At 42.3% G+C, this 20998-nt stretch overlaps 1 protein-coding gene and 1 long non-coding RNA gene across 4 annotated transcripts in view; one reads left to right on the forward strand and one right to left on the reverse strand.

The window, feature by feature from the left end:
• Positions 1 to 20998, forward strand: part of LOC130356975 (uncharacterized) — a 53821-nt gene that overhangs the window by 23465 nt on the left and 9358 nt on the right. The window contains exon 2 of the long non-coding RNA XR_008889050.1: positions 1110 to 1247. This is a non-coding gene — a long non-coding RNA (uncharacterized LOC130356975). The remainder of the gene's footprint in view (positions 1 to 1109; positions 1248 to 20998) is intronic.
• The window catches only part of LOC130356970 (transient receptor potential cation channel subfamily V member 1-like), a 92725-nt gene that overhangs the window by 8768 nt on the left and 62959 nt on the right, over positions 1 to 20998 (reverse strand). For all 3 annotated transcript variants that reach the window (XM_056559198.1, XM_056559197.1, XM_056559196.1), the window contains exons 10-13: positions 18709 to 18779; positions 17481 to 17646; positions 10833 to 10899; positions 3688 to 3989 (exon numbers count right to left, since the gene is read on the reverse strand). In XM_056559198.1, coding sequence (XP_056415173.1) covers positions 3688 to 3989; positions 10833 to 10899; positions 17481 to 17646; positions 18709 to 18779 — 606 coding nt within the window. The remainder of the gene's footprint in view (positions 1 to 3687; positions 3990 to 10832; positions 10900 to 17480; positions 17647 to 18708; positions 18780 to 20998) is intronic.

Genomic DNA, 20998 nt, shown 5'->3' on the forward strand with positions numbered 1-20998 from the left:
TAAGCTCTTTAGCGAAACGCGTCAGACTTTCTACCCTGTACTGCAGAATTTTGAAATAAAGGAATAAGAAGTTTTTACCTGCAACCTAGTGCCGGACCTTGTCTTTTCTTCTACAAGTGAGTAGCCGGAGGCGGTACCGGCCGGTCTACGGCACAGGTGGCGAGGTGGGTGTGCACGGGGTGAGCGACTCACAAATCAGCCTTGAGATATATATATATATATATATATATATATATATATATATATATAATTTACTAGTGAGAGTTTTCCTATTAAAGTGGTACTTCGATGGAAAAATTTTTTTTTTAATCAACTGGTCCCAGAAAGTTAAACAGATTTGTAAATTATTTATATTAAAAAAAATCGTAATCAAGTACTTACCAGCTGCTGTATGCTCCACAGGAAGTTGTATTTCTCTCTGGAATTCTTTTCAGTCTGACCACAGTGCTCTCTGCTGACACCTCTGTCCATGTCAGGAACTGTCCAGAGCAGAAACAAATCCCCATAGCAAACCTCTATTATTCTGGACAGTTTCTGATACGGACAGAGGTGTCAGCAGAGAGCACTGTGGTCAGACAGAGAAGAAAGAAATACAACTTCCTCTGGAGCATACAGCGGCTGATAAGGAGGATTAAGATTTTTATATAGAAGTAATTTACAAATCTGTTTAACTTTCTGGCACCAGTTGATTTAAAAAACAAATTGTTTTGCACTGGAGTACCCCTTTAATGCTAAAACATCTTTCCTAAAATGTCACTCAAACAAGTGAATGAATTGTCTCTCAAAGGACAAATCACAGACTCTAGTCCTCTGCCTGCCACCAACAAAGTCCTGGTCCCTTCTCTCTGTCATAACCTCTCCAAACTAAGCTGTCTGTAAGGATTTATATTAGTACTTTAACCTCTATCAAAGCCACTACCAACCTGAGCTGTCTGCAATAAGATATTAGTATTCGAATAGCCCCTTAAATAGCCACTGCCATTTCTAATTATTTCCATCCATTCCATAGCCTATGTGATTTCTAAGATATTAGTAAATCACTTCATTTACCCCAGAAAATGCTAGTTGCTGTACTTGTTTGCAAACTGCTGTTTACTTCCTGTTGTTAGGCTCAGTCCACCTCTATAACAGAGAGACCAAGACAGAACACAGGGGGAAGTGCTTTGTGCAGGAGAAGGAGCCTGGGCCATGTGCCTGCAATTTTTGAGCCTGTCTGCCTTCTCTAGTGCATCCACACAGAATAAAAGGTAAATCAAGATTTCTTTATTATATGTCATAAAGTTATGTCCAGCTGCCCCCCACAACACAGTGTTGCCTCTTAAAAGTGATTTAACTACCTTAGGTCTTCCATTCCTCCACCATATTCAGAATTAGAGAATTTCTGGTGTAAACTGGAGTTATTGTTTTCTGAAAAAAATGCAACCAGCAGATATTTGCATTTGTCCATTTTTGGACCATTTTTTTCTCAAATGATGGTCCAAAAGCTTAACTTTCATAGGCAACCTCCAGAATAATTTCTCTTCAGTAGGCCCCAGAAACTCCAGTCTGACACTTGGCACTCGGACAGACCAAAGAGCCAACATTGGACTCAGCAAGGTGAGTATTGTGTACTTTATTATTAGGTTACACCCCTAGCAGGATTTCATTTGTTTTTATTTGACTCCTTTAGGCTAGGACCCCACTGAGATTTTTGCCCTGCGTTTTTTGTGGCATAAAAACGCCAGAAAAAATGCCAGAAAAACAGCATTTTGGCGTTTTTTCTGGCGTTTTTACCTTTGTGTGGAATTTGCCGTTTTTGGCCCCTTTTGCGTTTTTTTTTTACAAAATAGTTGGGTACCAAAAAAAAAAAAAAAAGGATGCAGTAGGGATGTAAAAATGTATTTAACTAAATGTTTATTTTTTATAACAAAGTTTTAATATTTTTTTTTGTAAAGTGTGTATGTGTTTAACTTTTTTTTCACTGTTCCATGCTGGGAGTATAGTACCTGTACTATAGACATATCGCCCCGAGTGTCTGTCTGACACCCGATGCGATCGTTCATTATATAGCAGAGAAGCGGAGCGGCTCTATACAGCGCTAGTGCTCTGTACTCTGAGTGATGTTCTATTCATATTTTCCACCCAGAGCTGTGATTGGCCGGATGGTTGCAGCCAATCACAGCTCTGAGGAAAATATCAATGAGTGAGTAACCGGCCCGGAGTATAGTGCAGAGCAGGGATGTGAGCGATGTATGCAGTCGCTCCATCTCTGCTATAGACAGGACGATCACAGCGGGTGTCAGTAGTGACATCCACTGTGATGTCTGCAGGTACTATTACTCCCAACATGGAGCACACTCTGCTACATGCTGGGAGCTGTAGTACCTGCATTAATAGAAAGATCACAGCGAGTGTAACTTCTGACACCTGCTGCTATCTGTCTAATGCAGGTACTACAGCTCCCAGCATGGAGCAGAGTGTGCTCCATGTTGGGAGTAGTAGTACTTGTAGTTAAGGAAAGATCACTGCGGGTATCACTCCTGACACCCGCTGTGATCCTCCTGTATAATTTATAGATGCAGCGGCCGGCGCTCTCCTATGGCCCCTGCACGCCGTATATATACACATTCCGATTTCTCACAGAGAGCTGTGATTCACTGGAACCATCTGGCCAATCACAGCTCTCTGCGGGAAATATGAATATGTGTATATATACGTCAGTGCAGGGGACCATAGAAGAGCGGCCGCCCGTATCTATACATTATACAGGAGGATCGCAACAGGCGATCTGTCAATTAGTACAGGTACTACTACTCCCATCATGGAACAGTGTGTTCCATGCTGGGAGTAGTAGTACTACCTAAAAAATTTAAAAAAATAAATAAAAAAAAAGTGAAAACACACACACACTACATTTTTATTATTGTCGGCTACATTTTTAGTGCTTTACCCACTCACATAAATTGATCCCTGTTTAAAAATTAATAAACATTTCATAATAAAAAAAGATACATTTCGTTAGATACAATTTTTACCATCACTACTGTATCTTTTTTATTTATTTTTTTTATGGTACCCTACGAAATTTTAATTAAAAGGTATCTCCATAATTTTTTTGGATCGCTAAAGTCCAGAAAAGAATAAAAACCGCCAGCAAAAACGCAAAATTTAAAACCAACATGGCATTTTTCTTGGCGTTTTTGCTCTCCCATAGACTTCTATGGGAGGAAAATGCCACGATTTCAGGGCAAAAAACGCCAAACTAGGTTTTGTCGGGCGTTTTGAAAATCCAGCCTCTGAGCCCGAAATTGCTGAAAAACGCCAAAAGGATTTAAAAAAATGCCAAACTAAAAAACGCAAAGTGAATCTGGCATTTTGCAGTTTACTATTGACTTGCAGCTAACATCTCTGATTAAACGCTGTGCGGAAAAATTTGCCTTTTTAATGGCGTTTTTGCAAAAAAAAACCTCAGTGGAGTTCCAGCCTTAAAGAAAGAAGGTTGTCACAATCCAATAAGCGTTCCAATGGCTGAATGCTGCAACAATATAGACTACAGTTTTTAAATGTTGAACTGTTTGCAAGGCATGTATCAATGAATGCCTTCAAGGATAAGTTAAATCACTACATCTGTAAATGATTCTAGTCACAGAGAGGACGGAGTAATGTAGGCCATGTGCTGTACAAGGCGGCAAAAAAAAATCTACCCACCTGGAGTTTCCAAATGTTCTTACTCTCACTAGACACCTTGTTGACAGTTTCGCTCATTAAGGCAATGAGCATGTTAAGAAGGAGAACGTAAGTGAGGACCACGTACAGGATGAGCAGGAACATGAAGAAGTGCTTGAACTTCAGATTCTCATTAAATTCCAGATCTCCCATGCCAATGGTGAACTTGAATAGCTCCAATGAAGTGATGTAGAGACCAGAATAAGAGTTTGCTGCTTCTTTTTCACTAGTTTCGGTGCTGTTTTCCACCTTTTCTGGTGCTTCACCGATAAGTGTTACCAAAGCTGTGATGGGTAAGAGAGAGGTTAATGATTTCTATTCTAAATAAAGAAGCGACAACAAATGGCTCTGGTTGTTCTTATATACAAAATGGACAACAAGATTTTGGGAGATTCCTCAAAACCTGTCCAGAGGAAAAGTTGACTTGTTGCCCATAGCAAACAAGCACATTTTATTTTCACATTTTATTTTTAAGAGGCCTTTTCAAAAATGAATTCTCGTATTCATTTCTAAAAGATTGTGTGCCAAAATGTGTCCTGTCATGTGCCAAATTTTGTCCATGACTATGTTTAGTAAGGACTTTCTTTTAGTGTATTGTGTGGGGTCGTCTCATAGTCCTCCATTTATTATGGCATTTTATGGCATAGCAAAGGCAAAGTTGTGTATTTTTGTGGATAGTTTTGTCGGCGGTAAGTAATAACTATACAGTGGTGCGCACGCGCTGCAAGCCAGCTGCTGTGCGCATGCGCCGCTATCTTACTATCACCACACGATCAATGTGCGGTAATGGGATATGCCCGCTTGGCCCCCTCCCAATTTGGGGCGGAACCTGGCAACCTTTTTTGGCGCCAAATCTATTTGATTAAAGGATGGAGGAAGTTTTATTCTTGCTGCTTCCGCCAGAAGGGGAGAAGCTCTCATACTGCGTCCCCCCCCCCCCTTTTACATCAATGGGGCAGAGTGAGTGGTCCTTATCGGACCTTGTATCTTCTTTTCTTGTCCACCCATTTTAAGTTCTGTTTTTCCTACCATTATTCCCCTGATGAACCCGACATTTGCGCTGATTATCAGCATTGGAGGGGGGAAACACTTTGAGACTGAGATAAGTTGATTGTGTCCATTAATACAATCCCTTTTTTTGTTGTGTAGGAATTTACATTGATAATATTCAGCACTGGGGCGGTCTACAGTCAGCCTCCTGTCCCCACCTTATTTATTTACCTTTCTTTATTTTTTTCTATGTTGTTATCAAAATTGAGGGCAATTTATTTTAAAGGTTGCAATTAAAGGTTATGCTAATAAAGGGCTAATAAAGGGCTAATATTACTCCTACCGTGAATTCTTGTTTAGGTTGGCTCCTAATATATCAGTGTATCTGGATAATTCTTCAGTGATAGCAAAAAAAAAAAAAAAAAAAAACAATTTTGTCCATACGCTTAAAGAACAAGTCCAAAGTTGTGAGCCTGTGCAATCTTCAGTTCCAGCATGGAAGGATGCAGTCAACGCCGGCTGGTACAGTGGCCAAGGCAGCCGTACCACACTGAGCCAAATTCCTGTAAATCAAAAAAGCACTTGTGCAAGGAACTTTGCTGAGAGTGGTATGGATGCCTCTGTAGCTGTACTGCCCAGCGCAGCCTACATCTCTCCATGCTAAAACTGAAGATGACATAGGCTCAGAACCCTGTACTTGCACTTTGATATATCTTTCCTAAACTAGAAGACAAAATAAATATGTATCAGTCAGAAATAAAAATGAGCGAATCGAATCTGAGGAATCCGAAATTCATTACAAATTTCAGGAAAAATTTGATTCTCAACGAATGAGAGTATCGCATGCGTCTAGTTTCGGAAACCTCCGGGTTTCTGGGACTGGGGACGTGACGTCACGTCACGCCCCCTCCATTTATGAATGGAGGGGGCATGGCATGACGTCACGTCCTCAGTTCCGGAAACCCAGAGGTTTTCAAAACTGTAGATACAGCTTCCGCATAGAAAGCAGGTGCTGCAGGAAGATTGCGGTGGGCCCCCAGTGATCAGACATCTTATCCCCTATCCTTTGGATAAGGGATAAAATGTTTTTGCCCGGAATACCCCTTTAATCACATGCAGCATGCAGCCTATCAGCAGCCAGCCACCCCTGTGATGTCACAGCCCTATATAATCGGCAGCCATCTTGCGGCCAGTCACTTCAGCCTTTTATTCCAGAGAGAGAGAGAGGGACATACAGCAGTGTGTGTTGCACCGAAAAGCTTTTTTACAGCAGCGATTCACGTCCCAGTCACATCAGCATTCTGTTGCAGAGAGAGAGGGACAGACAGTACTGTGTGTTGCACAGAAAAGCATTTTTACAGTAGCAATTCACCTCCCAGTCACATCAGCGTTCTATTGCAGAGAGGGACAGAGAGCAGTGTGTTGCTCAGGAAAGCTTTTTTACAGCAGGGATTCAGCTGAAGTCCAAATCCAGCCTAGAAGCACTGATGGGAAGGGAGTGAGATTGAGAAGGGAGTGAGATGGAGAAAGTGCAATTTTTGTGCTGCAGCAAAGGTGTGTACAACAACTGAAAAGCTAATAGTAGCCAGCCAGTTAGGGTGAGCAGAGCACTAAAAGCATATTGTCCTCTATTAAGCGTAACATGTGTGTACATCGAAGTGGTATACCATTTTGTTCCAGTCTTAAGGGCCTAGATACTGTTAAAGGCCAGCCAAAAGTACGCACCTGCTGGTGTTGTAGACAAATACTCTTTTAAGCGTACTGGAGAGCATTGTCCTCCCCTCATAAGTGAATACCACATACATACATCTAAGTGGTATACCATTTTGTTCCTGTTAAAGTCTTAAGGGCCTAGATACTGTAAAAAGGCAAGCCAAAAGTACACACCTGCTGGTGTTGTAGACAAATACTGTTTTAAGCGTAGTGAAGCGTATTGTACTCCCCTCATATACGCACTAAGAATGTCAGGCAGAGAAGTGCCAGGACGTGCACAGAGGAGTGGCAGAGGCCTAAATTCATCAGGCAGAGGTCACAGACTAGGGGCGAGTGGCAGCCAGAGTCGCAGTGAGAGGCTTGAGCTCTCGGTATCAGCTAGCGGTCGTATCTCAACCAGCAACCCATCTGCCATCATCGATTGGTTAACACCGTCATCCACTTCATCACAAGTGACATGTGACACCCCCAGTCAACAGTCGGTAGGTCCCTCAGACACAACCCTCAGTTGGCATGGCCCGGGAGCAGTCCCTGTCCTCCCATTGCCTCTGTCCTATACTGTTCCCTCCCCCACAGAAGTATCTTATACTTTGGGTTCAGCTCCACAATTTAGTGAGGACGATCTAATATAGGACAGTCCGCATCTACTGCCCAGCCAAGAAGTGGAGGAGACAGCAACCGTTTCCTCCGTTAGGCGGGCAAGTAGTGATGAGGAGAGTGGCGTGGGAGGGGGTGTTTCGAGCGTTCAAGCTCCTGAAGCAGACACTGTTGAGGAACCTGAGAAGGACATCAGTGACGTGCAGACAAAACTCGATGATGATGAGGCAGCAGCTGAGCCAGCAAGGTGGTAGCATGGATTGCAGTCAGCATGGTGGCAGAAGTGGAAAGTCTGTAGCCAAACGTGCCCGGGGTAGACCAACTGCTTCGCGGCAGCCTATCTTTTTTGGGAGGTAGTGGAACAGGGGTACCTGGAGTCGGCGGCAGTAGCAGTCAATCAGTGCGGACTGTTGGTGGGAAAATCAGCTACTCTGCGGTGTGGTAGTTTTTCATCAAGCATCTGAAGAATGTTAACCTGGCCACATGCAAGATGTGTTGGCAGAAGGTGAAGCGTGGCAAGGGTACCAATGTTGGCACCACAGCACTGGGTCAACATATGCAGCGTCACCATAAAGCGGCCTGGGAGAACCGTAGCTCCGATGTGGTGGTCCAGCCTGCTGCATCACCCAGTGGTACGACCGCTCCCTGTTTCAGCCAGCCAAAGCTCATCTTCTGTCGCTCCAGATGCTCCTGCTCCTCCTACTTTGAGTCAGTCATTCCGCCAGCCATTCCGCTTCCTCATGCTGCTGCCAACTCCAGGTTGTGTCATTCAGCAACTATATGTTCTCCTCATGCTGCAGCCACCTCCACGCGGTGTCATTCAGCCACTATATGGTCTCCTCATGCTGCCGCCACCTCCACGCTGTGTCATTCAACCACTATATGGTCTCCTCATGCTTCCGCCACCTCCAGGCTGTGTCATTCAGCCGCTATATGTTCTCCTCATGCTCCGCAAACTCCTGGCTGTGTCATTCAGCCAGTATATGCTGCCACCAACTCCAGGCTGTGTCATTCAGCCACTATGTGGACTCCTCATGCTGCCGCCAACTCCAGGCCATGTCATTCAGCCACTATATGGTCTCCTCATGCTGCCGCGACCTCCACGCTGTGTCATTCAGGCACTATATGGTCTCTTCATGCTGCAGCCACCTCCACGCTGTGTCATTCAGTCACAATATGATCTCCTCATGCTTCTGCCACCTCCAGGATGGGTGATTCAGCCACTATATGTTCTCCTCATGCTGCCACAAACTCCAGGCTGTGTCATTCAGCCACTATATGATCTCATGCTGCAGCCACCTCCAGGCTGTGTCATTCAGCCACTATATGCTGCTGCCAACTCCAGGCTGTGTTATTCTTCCACTATATGGTCTCCTCATACTGATGCCACCTCCAGGCTCTGTCATTGTGCCGCTCTGCGACAGTGATTCTAATAGCAACACCTCTGAACTGCATGTCATACTGAATTGAACAGTATTATTTCACTAACCCAGAACACACTTAATGCGTGTTACAGCAGGACAAAGTGTTCTACATCCCATGGAGGCTCTCTGTAGGCCAGAAATAGCCGATTTTAATAGCAATTCGCCACAAATAAATTCGTAGTTACAAATCGGAGTGTGAACTCAGCCTTACTAAGGCTTTTCCGAGTAGATTTTGTAGGGTTTTTTTGTGTCCCATGAGTTGTGCTCCAGAATTTCCAACAAATTATCCAAAAAACTCTACTAACTCTCCACTTTACTCAGAAAACCCTGAAAAGAAACCTACAAATTTACTAATATTTCCACATTTACTTTTTGGGTAAAGTCGCAAAAAAAGTTGCAAACCACCCCAAAAAGTCGCAAATCACTGCTAGTTCAGGCCTGGCTTACAAAAATACCTGTGGAGAGCATTTTTAATAAGTCACACAAAAAGTCACTGCAACTTTTTGTAAACCTCTGCTCCCCTGCCACCCGTCCGCATCTACCACCCACCAGCTAGCTGTTGCAACTACAACTCACAGCATGCCCTTACAGTGAGAACATGCTGGGAGTTGTAGTTGCAACAGCTAGTGGGCTGGTGGTAGATGGGGGCGAGTGGCTGGGAAGCGGAGCCGGCTGGCTCCCGGGAATATGAAACTACGGCAATGTAAATTTATATTTCCCACCTGGAATTGTGATCACATCATATCCCAAAATAAAGGCAAAAAAATGACCAAAACGTCACATATATGCAAAAGTGGTACAAGAAATGAGCCCTCATACAGCCCCATGAATGAAAAATAGGAAAGTTATAGGGGTCAGCAGAGGGTCAACAATACAACACAGCAACACACAGCACTTATCACAGACACTTTCAAAATTGACTCTGCTGAGGTAATTTCTCCTAGCTGTGTATTGCAATTTTATCATATGCTCTGTGCCATGTCTTAAATTTGACATACGTCAGCACTTTCACAGCTACAAATTATTGACTGTAAAACACGTCCACCACAGACATCATGATAAATTTGCCTCTTAATCTTTAGTGATCCAGTAACACCGTTTTAACATGTAAGTAATAAAAGAACCTAAAAAATAAGCACTTGGAAATTTAAGAATGTAAAGATAGCCTTCTCACCTTTAAAGTATTTTTCATTTTCCATTTGAAAGAAAAACTGCCATTTGGATCCACCATAATCTGCTTTTATTTTCTGTTCATAAATGTCATTTTTAGTACATTATTATATCTGAGCTGTTTTTAACTGCATTGAGAGGTATACTTTACAGCAAGAGAGATATGCTTTACAGCAAGATCCATGGACATAGGAAACAAAGCCTGGAGATGACTCACTGACTTCTATGGCAGAGTTTTCTAGGCATGCCTTGTGACCTGTGCAGAAGTCATTGTGCAGCTAAGGGAGGAGATAAGATGTGTCCTTTGCCTGATCCCATCTTATCTATATATTGGTCAGACCATTTTTAGTAATTCTGCCTGTGATGATATGTAAAGACTGCAGTGAAGTTTTCTCTTTGGAACAAGAAGTCTCATTTTGTTATTAGGCTAAGTGGCCTGAAACTGGCATAGGTCATTTTCTAATGACACTTTCCCTTTACACATAGTATTATTAACCAAAACCAGGTGTGGAAGTAACATAGACAAATTATTAAAAAAAATTTAGACCCATTCCTAGTTTTGGCTAAAAAGACTAACCAAATACTGACCAAAATACCATATATACTCGAGTATAAGTCAAGGTTTTCAGCAAGATTTTTCCCTGTTCGTCATCGTCAAGGCAACGTCACTAGTCCGGGGCCGGCCCGGAGCGGAGAAGAGGGCCTCCCGGGGGAATGGAAAGTCCGGAACGACTAACCCTCCCCACTGGACGGTCCCTGCAGCATAGAAGGCCCGGACCAGCTCACCCTTCCTTCCCACCGAGGGGAGGTGAGTAGAAAACTAAAGGGGGGGGGGATCTGGATGATGACGAAGGCCGCAGTGGTCTTCAACCTGCGGACCTCCAGATGTTTCAAAACTACGACTCCCAGCATGCACGGACAGCCCATGTTTTGGAACCACTCCTGGTTTTGGTTATAAAACAGTGTGCCTCCAGCTGTTGCAAAACTACAACTCCCGGCAGCTGGCCTAGGCCAAGACAAGCAACTTTTACAATTGCTAAGGAGACTGAAGGCAGCAAAAAACATCAAATGTGTCTACGCAAAGTCAGCAGATACCAAACACTGTAGAAGTGAAAACATCATCAATTGTTCACATTCAGAACGGCTAAAAACTCCAAAACAGCAAGGGTGACATCTTGTGGTTGAAACAGTGAAACACATGCAATAAGTGACAAAAGCTTTCCACTGCATTACCTGCTGCAAAACCAAAAAGGAAGACTATGTAGACCAGCAGGAAGCGGAGCATGTCTCGCAGAATCGTCTGGAAGAAAAATATTGTCTTATTAATACTGGATGTGCGATGCTTTTTCCAGCATATGCATAAATTACCTGGAAATCACAGTATTTTGTAAACAGTGTGTTATCTGCTGTTTCAAAACTACAACTTCCAGCATGCCCGGACAGCCTTTGGCTGTGCGGGCATGCTGGGAGGTGTAGTTTTGCAACAGCTGGAGACACACTGTTAGGAAAACACTGCCCTAACATTTGCCGATTATTGGCCGAACGTCTGATCGCAGGGTTTTGACAGGTAGAAATCCTTGTCCATTGACCACACATTGCACTGTATAATAGGGCATGCGTGGCTAACAAATGAGATCTAATAGATCAGTGCTCTTTTACCCAGCCTATTACATGAGCCACCAAGGGTCACACAAATCGCTGTATTGTTTGTGAGACCCTGGCTGCCTGATACTGAGCTCTGTAAAACAAAAGAAAAGCAGGCGCTCCCTTGTGGAGAATCAACGGGATCACAGGTGTGTGAGGAGGGAGGGTAAAATAAAGGCTCCCCCTGCCAAGTTGTGCAAATTCCCACACAACAAGGATCTGCGTTTTGCTGTAGTGAACTAGGTCTGCAGCCTTCCTGGAAACGATAGAGATGTGAGGGCGAAAACTTCAGGGGTGCAGGAATACAGGCGCTGACCAAGAAGGGGACCAGTGAAGCCAGGTAGGTAACAAACAGCTTTAATCCAATGCGACGCGTTTCACCGCGCTTGCGCTGTTTCATCAGGCAACTGTCTGATTAAAACGCGCAAGCGCGGTGAAACGCGTCGCATTGGATTAAAGCTGTTTGTTACCTACCTGGCTTCACTGGTCCCCTTCTTGGTCAGCGCCTGTATTCCGGCACCCCTGAAGTTTTCACCCTCACATCTCTATGATACTGAGCTCTGTAAGGCTGTGTTCACATATGTCCGGCATAGGTGTACTCCCCCTAAATCATGACGCAACTGATGTCACAACTGATGACAACATGTAACATCCATGCTGCGTTCCCCTGTCCGGTGCCGTCTGGTGTGTTCAACCATCTGGCATCTAAATTGAGATGCCGGATGGTTGTGAACCGTCCAATTCCAATGAATGGGATCAGTCCTAACATCAGTGCACACCGGAGGGAAACTACGCTGGATGCCGGGCATACGTGAACCCAGCCAATAGGCTTGGTAAGCGAGCACCGATCTAGAAGATAAACACTCATAAGCGGCAGCATTACGGCTGTGTAATGCAGCACTACGTTCACGCACAGGGGAACATACTCAAAAATCTGTAAAATATAAGTAACAGCCTACTTTCTTCTCCCCACATTTCCATAGCTCACTCTTCTGTCACTTAGAAAATATGTGAGGCTTCAGTTTCGTGCTAAGTTTTAAATTTTTTGTGCCAATTTAAAATCCTAAAAAAAATTAGGCGGGAAAATGCTAATCAAATGTTCTGAGATTGTGAAATATTATTATTGTGTTCTTTAGGGACCTCTTACAGATGTGTGGTTGAAACATGGCTCAGTTTGTGGCACTTTATTAGATTCAGCGGGATGGGGTCCAGTTCCCCTCCCTGCAAAACCAATTTCAACCTGTAACTAATGAAAAAAATAACAATGCATTAACTTCATTATACCATGTACATAAACTGCAAGTGCAGATATGAAAAAAACAACAAACCAAAAGAAACTAAGGAGAATCCAAATCCAATAATAATGTGGTGAGTAAAAGCATGCCAAAAAAGTATAAAAATCCCCCCCAAAAAATAGATTTTCACATGATGAAAAAGATAATAAAGATGTACTTGTTGAAGAGGTAAGTGAAATATTTACCTATGTTTAGGTTGTGTTCACACATTGACTCTGATTTATCACAAAGTGTGAGAGGAAAACTGGAGAGCAACCAATCACAGCTCACTTTTCACTTTACCAGAGATTGTTAAAGGAGTAATCGGGGATATGAAAACTTATCTTTAGGATAGGGGATAAGTTTCAGATTGCGGGGTCCAACCACGATTTCCCATACTGGGCCCCAGCAGACCAAGGGAAGGGGGTGTGTTTGACCACCATACGAAGCAGCGGCCGCCACGCCCCCTCAGTGCAGCACTATGGGAGAGCCGGAGATTGCCGAATGCAGCGCGTCAGCACTCTCATAGAGAGAGTATTAAGGGGGCATGTCAGCCGCCACTTTGTGCGGTGGTCGAACACGCCCACTTCCCTCGGACTGCCGGGGTCCCGTACGGTAGATCCTTAGGATAGGGGATAAGTTTTCATATCCTGTACTACTCTCTTAAGATATGAAAGTTGAGCTGTAATTGGTTCTTATGGCCAAAATCTCTCAAGTTATTCTTTCACACATTTTGAAAAATCAGTGCCATTGTGTTTTATTTGAGGCACTGTAGCAGTACTGTTTCGGTACAGTCATGATTTTACCACGGTTTTCTAAAAATCACAGTGAAAAATTTTGCAAACCGTGGTAAACTCAACCATTGTACCATAATTTTAAGAATTTGCTGCAAACACACGTGCAATGTGGTGTCCCAGCACAAGTGGCTGTCCTGTGGTTGAGGACTGACTCGGGTAGCCTGGCAGCACAGAGTGTTGGCCCACTGGCGTTCCTTGGTAATATAAATTATGTGTACAATATAATATAAAATAATATATTTTTCATAAATTAATTTGGTTATTATTCCATGTATGTAAGTTTCATGTATTACTATGCCTTTAAAATTGTGGGCAGTAAACCCCATGTGACCATATGAGAACCCAAAAGTCTCCCTCTGTATAGTGAGGTCCAGGGGAGGAGTTAGTTGTTCTAGTGCTTGACATTGTTCAGTAACGTACCATCCACACTCCTGAACAACAGCTAAGCTCCGGTGTGCTGAGCGGTGTGTCCTAGGCAGAGGCCTACATCAGTTTATTCCTGGTCAAGTCTCACTCGCTGGTGGACAATATGCCCCTGCAGAACCCTCTACAGTGCCACAAAGCAAAAATGGCAAACATGCCTCCAGTTCAAAGAATTCCGCATCAGATGGTATGTGCAGATGGTATTATTTATTCAAAATTAAATATAGTTTAGAAATACTTCTATTAGTATTTTGCAACGTCAAGTTGAAAAAGGTAATAAATGCCAAATTTTCAGTTTAAAAAAAGTTAAAAGTTCCATACAAATTTTACTTTTGTTTTTTCTTTTGCTTTATATTAAAGGGGTACTCCAGTAGAAACATTTTTTTTTTATCAACTGGTGCCAGAAAGTTATACAAATTTGTAAATTACTTGTATTTAAAAATCTTAATCCTTCCAGTACTTATCAGCTGCTGTATGCTCCCCTGGAAGTTTTTTCTTTTTGAATTTCCTGTCAGCAGAGAGCACTGTGTTCAGACTGAAAAGAAATTGGGGATTTCACTAACAATCCATTTATAATTTATTCCCTATTTAATTGAAAACTAATTTACTTGACACCATAGAAGGAGATAATCCTAGTGCATTTTTCTGGCTACAGAGCTGTTCATGTGATGGTCACTAGTGTTGCTCGCGAATATTCGCAATTCGAATTTTATTCGCGAATATCGCATATTCGCGAATATAGCGCTATATATTCGTAATTACGAATATTCTTTTATTTTTTTATTTTTTTCACAGTACACATCACAGTGATCACCCCTCTCTGCTTCCAGCTAGTATGGTGTAAGAAGGCTCTAATACTACTGTGTGAGACTGGCGTGCGCATTTATGCATATGCGAAAATTTGCATATGCTAATATTCACATATGCAAATTTTCGCTTATGCTAATTTTTTATATGCAAATGTCTGCATATGTTAATTTTCGCACACACTAATATTCGCATATGTGAAAATAAAACGAGAATATTACGAATATGCGAATATTCGCGAATATGACGAATATTCGTCCATATATTCGCGAATATTCGCGAATTCGAATATGGCCTATGCCGCTCAACACTAATGGTCACATTGTGATTATTTTTATATGAGATTAAAGATGTAACATTTCATCTGTTTAATTCTGTTCATGAACATCAGAAACATAACTCTAAGCCGATAAATGGTAATTGCTGGAGTCTATATAAATAGCCAATTTCTATTCCTATCACATATCCACAAATATTGTTCACCGCTCCATTCACTCACTATGGGACTGCTGAAGATAGCCAAGTACAACACTCGCCTATCTTTGGAAACCCCATAGCCACAGAATTGAGCAAAGGGCAAAATGTGAGATGCTGCTCCATCAGGGGATAAGGAAATTCCACTCTTTTGATCTGTTAGGACCCCAATGGTCGACTCCTAATGACCCGATACTTATCAGCTATCCTGTGGATAGGTGATAGGTTTAAAACTTGGGTTAACCCCTCTAACTTTATAGACCTTGTAAGAAAGTGCCAGGGATGACCTTTGGATAGGGGAGAAGATATTTAGAGGCGCCGGCGGAGTACCTCTTTAAGGGCTATGGTGCCTTCTGGGTACTTTTTTTTGTTGTTAAGACCCCTGTGAAGCTCACAGCTCTTCTCTCCCCGTTTCACTGCTCTTGCTGTCTCACTGCAGGTATCGGGCTCCATTGACTTACTAGAGAATCCACACTTGCAGGTACACAGGAAAAGCAGCAAGCCAGATAAAGTGTTTCTTCTGGCTTGTTTTAGCAATCGATTATTTTATTTTTTTATGCTAGCAACCCTCTAAGGCTGACCTAGCTTTACACTGACAGTGGTTGTCACTTCCAACGCAATCCAATAAAGAAGATTAGCTTGCCTAGGTTTGGGGAAGTCTTATCCTGGCATCCTGACTTATTACAGTATATTATGTCATGACATTTGGTTCATCAAGAAAGCATTTACTGCCATATTTCTCTACATTTAAAACTTTCATATATACACTTCTATAGCATAAATTCCCTGATATGTATCCTCTCTATGTCACCTTATTATACAATGAACACTTTTATTTATCATATCTGAGGTGTTACCCTATATACAGTAATTCTCTATTTTCTGCCTACATTAATATTAGTTAGTTAATATTTTCCTATTATTTCTATTTATACAAAGAGTGCATTTACAGTACATACAAATGTATTTAAGAAAGCGTAGGATCAGATGGTATAGCTAGGGAAGACACATCTAGGCATACATGTACTCTGCAAAGGCCATTGCCCAGGTAATATAACATTATATTCTGGTCATTTAACCCCTTAACGCAAATGGACATTCATTAACGTCCATCTGCGGCTCGCGAGGTATTACGCACGCTCAGCAGGTGAGCGCACATCATACCCGGTGGGTCCCGGTTGCTATAAGCAACCAGGATCCATGGCTAATGCCGGACATCGCCGATCAGATCAAATCAAACTTGATTGCCACATCTAAAACAAAAGTAAACATTGCCAGTTAGCTCAGTGGCGCTGTTCGTGGCTGCTGTGGTGAAATCGTGGCATCCTGAACAGCTTGCAGGACACGAGGAGGATCCCAACCTACCTCCTTGCTGTACGATCGCCGAATGACTGCTCCGTGCCTGAGATCCAGGCAGGAGCAGTCAAGCGGCAGAAACACTGATCAATGCTATGCTATAGCATAGCAGTGATCAGTGTAACAGATCAGTGTAATGCATGTTATAGTCCCCTATGGGGGCTATAACATTGCAAAAAAAATTGTAAAAAAAAAAAGTTAATAAATGTGATTTAACCCCTTCCCTAATAAAAGTTTGAACCACCCCCCTTTTCCCATATAAAAAAACTATGTGAATAATAATAAAAATTAACATATGTGATATCACCACATGTGTAAATGTCCAAACAATAAAAATGTATCATTAATTAAACCGCATGGTCAATGGAGTACACATTAAAAAAATACAAAATAGCTTATTTTTTGTCACTTTTTATAACATAAAAAATTAAGAAAAAGTGATCAAAAAGTGAGATCAAAACAAAATGGTACCGATAAAAACTTCATATCACAGCGCAAAAAATGAGCCCTAATATCACCCCTTATAAGGTCAGAAGAGGACATTTTTCAACATATTAATTTTGGTGAATGTGGTTATATTTTATTTTAGTAGTAAACTAAATTCAAACCTATATAAATTGGGTATCCTTGCGACCGTATAGACCTACAGAATAAATATAAGGTGAAATTTTTACCAAAAACTGCACTGCATAGAAACTGAAGCCACTAAAAATTACCAAATGTTTTTTTTTTTTTTTCAATTTTGCCCCACAAGTAATATTTTTCTGGTTTTGCCGTATGGATTTTTAGGTGGAAAATTGAAAGTGTTATGATTTTTAGAAGGTGAGGAAGAAAAAACAAAAGTGTAAAAATGAAAAATCGCCAAAGAGGGAAGGGGTTAAAGATAACAATGTAATGCATGGAGGCACTGGGTCTGCTATAGTTGTTCTCCCTTCTGGCACATAGATGAGGGTACTGAGTGGGAGACCCCCACAATGATGCAACAGCCTTTTTCATATGGACTTTTGCATTTAAAGACACTGGCTATATGGTAAATAATAGATGATTCATATTATAATTATTATACAACAAACTCTAGAATAAGAAGAAATAGAGGACAATCTGACCTTTTGGATCATCACACTGTAAATTCCAGTCTGCTGGAAGCCACGGGTGTAATATAAGATATCCACCCAACCAATGACCAACGAAAACACCATGAAAGCCACATAGACTTCATTTCCTGCAAGGTAGATGATACCACTGAACAGCAGAAGAATCGCTTGTAGAAAGCTGTAAGAAGAAATACTGCACAGTTACAAAAGATCTTGATATCAGATGAAACACAATTGGGATCAGCTAAAACATTATTGCTTGATAGCCCGCACTTCTTACAAATATGTTACAGTGGTTGTCTACCCTTAAACATCTTATCCCCTATCCAAAGGATAGGGGATAAGATGTTTGATCGCTCGGGCCCTCTGCGATCTCCATTCAGCATTCAGCGTTCTAAACAGTATGATTACAATGCTGGGTTCCCACGGCAGGGGTCATGGTGTTATGCCCCCTCCCATAGACATAAATGGAGGGGGCGTGACATGACATCACAAGGGGGCGTGGCATGATGTCACAATGGGGGCCTGGTGTGATGGCACGATGGGGGTGTGGTGTGACTTTGGATAGGGGATAAGATGTCTAGGGGCGGAGTACCCCTTTAAAAAAAAAACAGCAAGAAGAGTTCTAAAGTCATACAGAAACAGCACTCACCAATCCTCTGCCGATACAGCAAAGAGGTTTTTATGGCTGTCCACCAGTCAGTGTTGTCAGTGTTGACGCCAAGACATCTGGCATGTTACCACCAAGACCAGTGATCTGGCTGCAGTGATCACATGGTGGTACTGCTTGCAGCCTGTAAACTAGGACTTGCGGGTATCTATGCTAGATCGGCAGGAGATTGAAAAGATCGAAGAATAACGGTAGCACACATGTGCACACGCAGGCATAGCTTGAAGCTCTCGGACCCCAGCCATCATGTTTATAGTATTGCTGCACTCTTATGGGTCTTAACACCCCTAACAAAAATTTACAAGATCGGACTAGTCCATTAGAGTAACAGAGGTTCCTCTGGCGGGCACTCGATCTGACACGTTCCGAAGGTCCAGCAGAATTCTTGATGTCCTGTCATGTACAACCTATTTTTGATTGGCTCACAAATAACTCCATGGGGGAGATTTATCAAAACCTGTCCAGAGGACCTGTCAGCTCGCTTCTTTCATTTTTAATAAGGCCTCTAAAAAATGAAAGAAGTTATAGCAACACCACTGTTTTTTATCCCAGAAAATAGGCAAAACTTACAAAAGAATTTCGAAGTAGCCATCCATCATTAATATTTGCAGAGAAGGTCGTCTCTTCCAAAAATATATGATCTATGCAGAAACAAAAAGGAATAGACAGTAATATGTGAGAAACCCAAATAGTTGACTACGTTTTTTGCATGCAGCTAAATTAAACGTACTGCAACGGAAACAGTGAAACTGAGACAAAAATGCAGTCTGAACCCAGCCTTAGGAAGTATCAACTTTAAAAGGTGTTATCCAGAAATAGAAAAACAGAGCTAATTTCTTTTTAAAAAAAACAGCACCACACCTGTCCTCAGGTTGTGTGTAGTATTACAACTTGGCTCTATTCACTTCAGTGGAATTGAAGCTACAATATCACAGACAACCTGTGGACAGGTGTGGTGCTGTCATTTTAAGAAATCAGCTCTGTTTTTCTAATCCTGGATAACCTGCTGCGCGTTGGCAAATACATTATGTATTCTGTGATTAGCAAACACACAGGGCTACCCAGAAGCAGCCATTTGTGTTCAGTGAGTTTTGGGGGCGGGACAGTGTGCCGACATGACTGGGATGCGTGCCCAACCCCCAAACCTCACTAAACAAACAGGGCTGCTGCCAAGTAGACCTGTGTATATGCACAACACAGAATATGCCACGTATTTCCTGTTGCATAGTACATTGTGTGCAGCATGAAAGATGCTGTGTTAGCACTTTGTGGGGCTGGACCCTACGGCTAGGTTTCCACTTGTTTTTATTTTCTGGCAGTTTTTGGAATACTACCACTGCAGTTTTTGAGTCAAAGCAAGAAATGTATTCAGAAGGAATAGGACATATAAAGGAAGGACTTATACTTCTCCTCCCTTATGGATCCACTTCTGACTTTGGCTCAAAAATTGCAGTGGCAGTTTTCCAAAAATTGCAGTGGCAGTTTTCCAAAAATTGCAGTGGCAGTTTTCCAAAAACTGCCAGAAAAAAAAACAAGTGGAAACTTATCCAGGCAGCATGTTTTAGTTGCATTTACTCAGAGTATTTAACTCCTTAAGGACCAAGCCCATTATGACCTTAAGGACCAGAGCATTTTTGTACATCTGATCACTGTCACTTAAAGCATTAAAGGGGTTGTGCGCTGCCCTGACTTTCGGAGCTCCGCTCACAGCGTCCGGAAGTTCATTACTCCGAACGCTGTGTGCGGGCTTCTGTGTTCGCGGCCGCCGGGCATGACGTCTCGCCCGCCCCCTCAACTGCTGTCACGCCCCTTCCCATAGACTTTGGTAGAGGGGGCGGGCGTCACGTCACAAGGGGCCGGGCGTGACATCACGCCCGGCGGCCGCGAACACGGAAGCCCGCACACAGCGTGCGGAGTAATGAACTTCCGGACGCTGTGAGAGGAGCTCCGAAAGTCAGGGTAGCGCACAACCCCTTTAATAACTCTGTTATGCCTTTACTTATCAATTTGATTCCAAGATAGTTTTTTCGTGACATATTCTACTTTAACATAGTGGTAAATTTTCGTTGATACTTCATTTCTAGGTGAAAAATGCAAAAATGTCATGAAAAATTTGAAAATTTTGCATTTTTCTAACTTTGAAGCTCTCTGCTTGTAAGAAAAATAGACATACCAAAGAAATGATATATAGATTCACATATACAATATGGCTACTTTATGTTTGCATCCTAAAGTTGACATGTTTTTACTTTTGAAGACATCAGAGGGCTTCAAAGTATAGCAGTAATTTTCCAATTTTTCACAAAGTTTTCAAAATCGGAATGTTTCAGGGATCAGTTCAGTTTAAAGTGGATTTGAGGGGCCTTCATATTAGAAGTACCCCATAAATTAACCCATTCTAAAAACTGAACCCCCAAAGTATTCAAAAGGAAGAAAAGTGTAAGTTCTTCCTTTATATGTCCTATTCCTTTTGAATACACTCCTGGCTTCGGCTCAAAAACTGCAGTGGCAGTTTTCCAAAAACTGCCAGAAAAAAAACCAAGTGGAGACTTAGCCTTAGGTGTTTCACAGGAATAGCAGAAAAGTGAAGGAGAAAATTCAAAATCTTCATTTTTTTCCACTCGCATATTCTTGTAGACACGTTTTTTTAATTTTTACAAGGGGTAACCCCCCCCCAAAAAAAAAAAAACTTGTAGCCCAATTTCTCTCGAGTAAGGAAATACCTCATATGTGGATGTAAACTGCTCTGTGGGCGCAGTAGAGGGCTCAGAATGGAAGGAGCGACAATGGGATTTTGGATAGTGAATTTTGCTGAAATGATTTTCGAGGGGCATGTTGCACCCCTATGGTGCCAGAACAG

Source organism: Hyla sarda, chromosome 2, assembly GCF_029499605.1.
Source record: "Hyla sarda isolate aHylSar1 chromosome 2, aHylSar1.hap1, whole genome shotgun sequence".
Lineage (NCBI taxonomy): Eukaryota > Metazoa > Chordata > Amphibia > Anura > Hylidae > Hyla > Hyla sarda.